This window comes from Gossypium arboreum, chromosome 5, assembly GCF_025698485.1.
Source record: "Gossypium arboreum isolate Shixiya-1 chromosome 5, ASM2569848v2, whole genome shotgun sequence".
NCBI lineage: Eukaryota > Viridiplantae > Streptophyta > Magnoliopsida > Malvales > Malvaceae > Gossypium > Gossypium arboreum.
In genome coordinates, this window is record NC_069074.1 from 86,725,339 (window position 1) to 86,731,301 (window position 5,963).

The following is a 5,963-nucleotide window of genomic DNA, read 5'->3' on the forward strand; positions in this document are numbered from 1 at the left end:
ATCAAAATTTGTAACGTCTTTAATTTTTGTTCAAATCATTTATATTAATAGTTTATGTAAAATTTTAAAATTATATATAATTATTTTATTTTTATTAAAATATAAATTAAAACTAAGAATAAATTAATAAAATTACATAATAAAAAATAATAATAAATTTCTTGATCATGTGCTATGTTTGGTACTTATTTTTAAGCAAAGGTTTAAAGGAGTCAAACACAATAGGAGAATAGGATAGGGAGAGAAGAAGGAATCATCAAAAGCAAAGGAGAATAACATGAACTAGGAGAGTCCTTACATTACCATAAGTTTATTGTACACCATACTAAAACATAAAATGATTTGGAACACTACATTAAAATCTAACAATTTTTTGGCCCAATATGGAAATAATTCCAATGTTCTTATTCATTTGGGCAAAACTATTGGGTGGACAAATAATGATAACACTTTATCCTTGATTTCATTATCTTCAATACCAAAACCATCGTCCTTTTGGTATATCATTAAAGCCACTCTAGCATGGTTCATAGCCATTTCAATAAACTTTCGAGGGAGAGGAGATATAGTCATTTGATCTTCATTCATCTTTTTCCATGCTGCGTCAATTAACTTCCACATATGCTCACGAGCTTCTTCTTCAGATGCTCCACTTTCGTTCATATAACATAGGATGGATTTAGGAACATCACCTCTTTTTAGCTCATACTAGTTCAAAAATAAAAAAAATAAGGCAAGGATATCACGATTAGAATAATTAATTACTGGAAATTTCAAGTTTACTATTTTATATATTGCTTACCGATGATGTCGCTAAATCATTTACTAATCGTACAATTATGTTGGCCTGATATATTATATCTGGGTAATATTCTTGGATGTTGTGCAATCCCTCTTCCGTTATGTGATCAGTTGCCAAATAGGAATGACCAAGCATTGCAGGGCCCGTTACTGAAATCCAACCATTATCCATGTACTCTTGTAGGGTTGGCGTATATCCACTATAATACCATTTTGCCTCCAACAAATATGCTTTACAAAGATCTGTCCACTGAATGAATAACACAAATCAGATAGAGATAATGAGAAAAGCAAGAGCAAGACTAAAAATTGGTTTAATACCAGTTTCTTGAGGAAGGGAATGACATTTATCCCTTGTTCCTTAAGAATGTCAAAAGCCATCTCATTTACGAAATTGTCGAGCGCAAGATAATATATCTTCATATAGTTTGGAAGTCTCTGTATTGCATTTATATCCCATCTGAAATTACACAACATATATATTAAAGCTTGCTAAGCTTTGGTAAGAATTATCAAGAGTAGATAAAATCATATGGGCAAACCTCTCAAGAACATCTGTGAAGAGTTCCAACTCATCTAAGGTGCCATAAACATCATAGACATCATCTATACATGTTAATAGAGAATTAAGCTTTGTCTGATTTCTTCTCCTTTTCCTATCCTGAGGAAGAATTATCATTCCCACACCCCATAAAAAGTTTGACATCAGCCTATCTCTAGCAAAGCTAAGCCTTTCGCCAAGACCAAGTTCCTTCCACCATCTAAATAATACAAGTAAAAAAAACCAAAGTCATACTTTTGTTGAAGCATGTACGAGTTAATTTTGAACTAGTATGTAGTAGGCATACTTACGTTGAAGCATATTTAAAATCTTCCAAGTGCATCGATTGGACTATGTTGTAATCCAATATAGCAAGCTCTAAAATAATGGGATTTTTGTCCTTGTTTTTCTCATACACATCTATGAACCATCTGGCTTCCAACCTTGCCATCCTCCAATGTAGAGGAAGCTCAAAGGCATGGTCCACAAGCATCCGAAGATATTGATCACCATTGTTCTCCTTCAAATATTGTTTTAGAAGTTTAGCTGCTAACTCTCTTGCATTCTCTAGCATTGTTTCACCTTCTAATAAGAGGTATGAAGCCTCATACAGGTTAAGCAGTCCCTTGAAATCTTGATTTAGGCTTGATTTAATGTTTCCAACATCATCCATGAAGCAAGTGAAAACATCTAGTGGATGAAAATAATTCAATGTTAAGTATCATTAAATTAAATATAAAAATTGATACATCCAATTTTTTAATATTTGTTTTTACCTTGATCCACCTTATACCCATGTTGTCTAAGCAGTCTAAATTCAAGAGCTGTAGCATACAAATTGTCTTTTTTCCATGCAACAGTACCTATGCGATCAATACTTATATTCTTCAAAGTTTTGTTTATTTCAGCTTCAAAATGATAGGACAAGCCAAGTCTTTGTAATGTATCAATAAGCTCAAGTTTCTCCAATGAATCCACCATATTTCCAAGCATCATCCTCACTTCTTCCTGCAATTTGCTTGCTCGTTCATTGTATGATTCATCCTATGCACACAAGTCAGAACAAGTTTTTGTTAGATTTCTCCAAATTTAGTTTTATTTGGGAAAAAAAGGAAAAGAAAAACAAAAATGGTGTCAACTGCCACGTATATATGCACAAAGAATGTGAAATATACTTGTACAAAATCATCTCTGAGTGACTGAACATAATCATAATCCCAAATAGGAAGATGATAATTAGCTGATCGTCTAATTTTGCTGTCGTCTTCAATAGAGGTTTTGTTTGTAACATCACTTTGTGAGGCAGAAAAAACAGTTAACCTACGAAAGCTTGACCGATTGTATGAGAAGGTTTTCAATTTTGAGTGTATGTGTAAACTACACATCGGGGATGAACTAAACAGGCAAAAAGCCATTTCTGAAACTTCAATCTATTGCTCAATAGATCGTTATCACTTGGTATGGAGAATGTATTGGAACAACGTGAAGTTATATATATAGAAGTAATTTTTGTTGATACATGCATTACAAACCTTAATAGATAAAAGAAAATATTAAATACAATGATAAGACATTTTATACTGTACACTACGGAAGATAATGGGTTTGAAAATTGACATTAAGAGAAAACCTTAGTACATGTTGTTAGTGCCTTTCTTTTTTATATAAATTATATTTTTATTAAAATATGATTCACAAGTGCCTTTCTTTTTTATATAAATTATATTTTTATTAAAATATGATTCACATGCTTTTATTTTTCTTTTTACTTTTTGTCTCCTTGATTTTTATTTTTATTTTTATTATTAATGTAAACAAGTTTTTATTTTAGTGATATTCTCAAGTAAAAAAATGCATTATTATATTATCTTAAATAATTAGAATGCAAAAATATTTTTAATTAAGATATTTGAGATAATCTAGGATCAAACTTTGTTTACGGAAGTGTTATTTCTTCTTGGACCTCACTATTAATGGACATAAATATGTGAACTTCCTTTTAACTACTAAAAACAAATGAATTAAGTATCCTTTAAAATTTAAAATTTAACAAAATATGCTATCTAAATAAGTAATTTACTATTTATTTAAACTTACATTAATTCATATTTAAAAATATAATTTACAATATATTAATAAATTTAAATCTGAAATTTTAATTATATTTTTCAAAATTTCAAACTTAATAAAGTATATCTATTGAAGTATGTAAAAATAATTTAGTTTAATTTAATTAAAATATAGTTCTAAATAAGTAATTTTATTATTTTATTTAAACATAAATTAATTAATATTTAAAATTAGAATTCACTTTATATTAATCTACTTCAAAATTAATAAATTTAAATAAAAATTAATCATTTTATTTAAATTTAAATTTAATTATTTTCTCTATTTAAGTATATTAAAAATAAAATAAATCAATTTAAATAAAATATAGATCGTTAATTTATAATTAATTTAATTCTAAATTTTCAAATTCCATATTTAAAAGAATAAATATTTAAATATTTGATTAATTATAAATATCATTAATTGTAAAATGGTAATCCATCGTAAGTAATATTTGATTAATTAGTAGTATATAATTTATAACAAAAATTTAAATCATATATATTCTTACTAAATTATTCATCGGGTTTTAATTTCGTCATCTAATCTAGTTTCGATTCGATCATCCAATAATTATAATTATCTATTTAAACACTAAATTTTTTAAAAAAATGAAGATTTTAATTATTTAGTTGTTAGTTAATGACGGAACAATATAAAATCTATTAGATTTTACACGACATTGTCACTATAGACTATGTGGCAATGTAAACATAGCATTATGTTTTTAAATAATTTTATAAAAAAATTACACTTTTGATAGATTTTTAAAAATTTTGATTTCATTTTCAACTGAAAATATTGCAATAAAAATATAAATTAAGCAGTAATTTTCGCAAATATACGGGTCATGTTGTAATATAATTAAATTTACAACGAAAACTTAGGAAGTATTTCTAGGATTGTATCCAATAGAGGTTAAATTAAACTAAAAGTAATTTCTACATTAACAAGTCTAAACAGAAATAATCTAAAATTATAGTACGATAAACTGAAATTAATTAAGCAGTAAAAATATCATAAATTAAATGAAACTAAACTAACAATCGAAATTCACTTAGTTATAGACAGAAGATTAACTCAATCCTACAAATATGCCTTGATGCAGTTCCACCAACAATCTGGGGATGAAGGGAGTGAAGAGGATAAGGGCAAGCAAGAAGATGATGAGGAGGAGGACGACAACATAGAGCAGGATTTCCCGGATGACTATGACTACGAGGTGACATTTCAACTAGAGTGGCCTTTAAACAAAAGCCCATCATCTGAAGCCTGACACGACAAGCCCACTCATTGTGTGGAGGACCATCTAGATTGGATATGCAGGGCAAGGGAAAAGCTCTAATGGAAGGGTGACAACCACCCAATTTTGATGATTAAACCTATCTTAATTTGGAGGATGGATAACTTTTTTTTAACTTTTGCTTTAGATCAGGTGTAGGTTAATATTAATTAACATATATATATTGTCATAATTTTTCTATGTAGGAACCCTACATAAGGAGAGCACTACAAGTGGGAGTTAAAACAAGTACGAATGGGGAAACCCAAGATAAAGCTCAAGGCAACATCAATGAAAAGCGGGTAAGTTCTTTCTTTTACATATTAGGGACAATGTGTTATCTAAAGTGTAGGGGGTAACATAGGAAATTTATTGCTCTTAGTTTTTTTTTTTCTTTTTTTTGCCTTATTTTAGTTAGTTTATTGTCTGATGTGTGCTTGCGCTTGTAGAAATACAAATGATTGGCTAGGAGCATATTTATAGGTTGATTGTGTTTACTGTAAATTTGATATGATAGTAAGCGATTTTGAATTATTGACTATTAGGCTAATTAGTTTTATATATTACATTGTAAGTAGACATTAAGTTATTAAGCATACCAAATGATGGAGGAAAATATGAGGAAACAAGAATGGTAGTATGGGCAACAGATAGTTTGAGTTTCATTACTTAGTCGATTAAATTCATGAATATTGAAATATGAAGGGATGACCTAAGGCATTGTTTGTAATAAACAGAGACCTAAAAGCTAACCTTATTTATTCCTTTACTTCCTATATTTGAGCCAAAAAACACTTCTTGAAGAACTTTCATATAAAACCTTGAGCCAAAATTGTAATGCCCCAAAAATCTCTTATATATTTATTTTCGTATGTTTGTGACATAAATATATGTCTGCCTCAGTGGTTAAGTGTTCTGGGAAGTGTCTGAGAAGTCTCAAGTTCAACCCTTAGCTTTGACAAATTTTTGTTTTGAAATGAATAAACCCTTATCTCTAATCAATAGGCTTATAAATAAATGTTGGTAAAATATGTCAGATTGGGCCTGCTGGTCTGGTGGTTAAGTGAGGTGTTAAGTGGCTGGAGGTCTGGGGTTCGAATCTCTGCGCAATCAAGGGGATTTATTTTTACTGCAGGTTCCGTGTGAGTTGTAGTTTGATCAAAATTCTGAACATTTGAGGAGTGTGGGGATGTTGTGGCCGATTTTTCAGAGGATAATAAGGGTGGT

At 29.2% G+C, this 5,963-nt stretch overlaps 1 protein-coding gene across 1 annotated transcript; it reads right to left on the reverse strand.

The window, feature by feature from the left end:
• Positions 1-273: 273 nt before the first annotated feature.
• Positions 274-2,884, reverse strand: LOC108452586 (terpene synthase 10-like). Its single transcript, XM_017750384.2, has 7 exons — positions 2,518-2,884; positions 2,119-2,386; positions 1,654-2,032; positions 1,344-1,562; positions 1,123-1,261; positions 803-1,051; positions 274-708 (listed from the first exon to the last, which is right to left on the reverse strand). Exons 1-7 carry the CDS (start codon positions 2,755-2,757, stop codon positions 409-411), a joined length of 1,794 nt encoding a protein of 597 aa, XP_017605873.1. The 5' UTR covers positions 2,758-2,884; the 3' UTR covers positions 274-408.
• Positions 2,885-5,963: the final 3,079 nt, after the last annotated feature.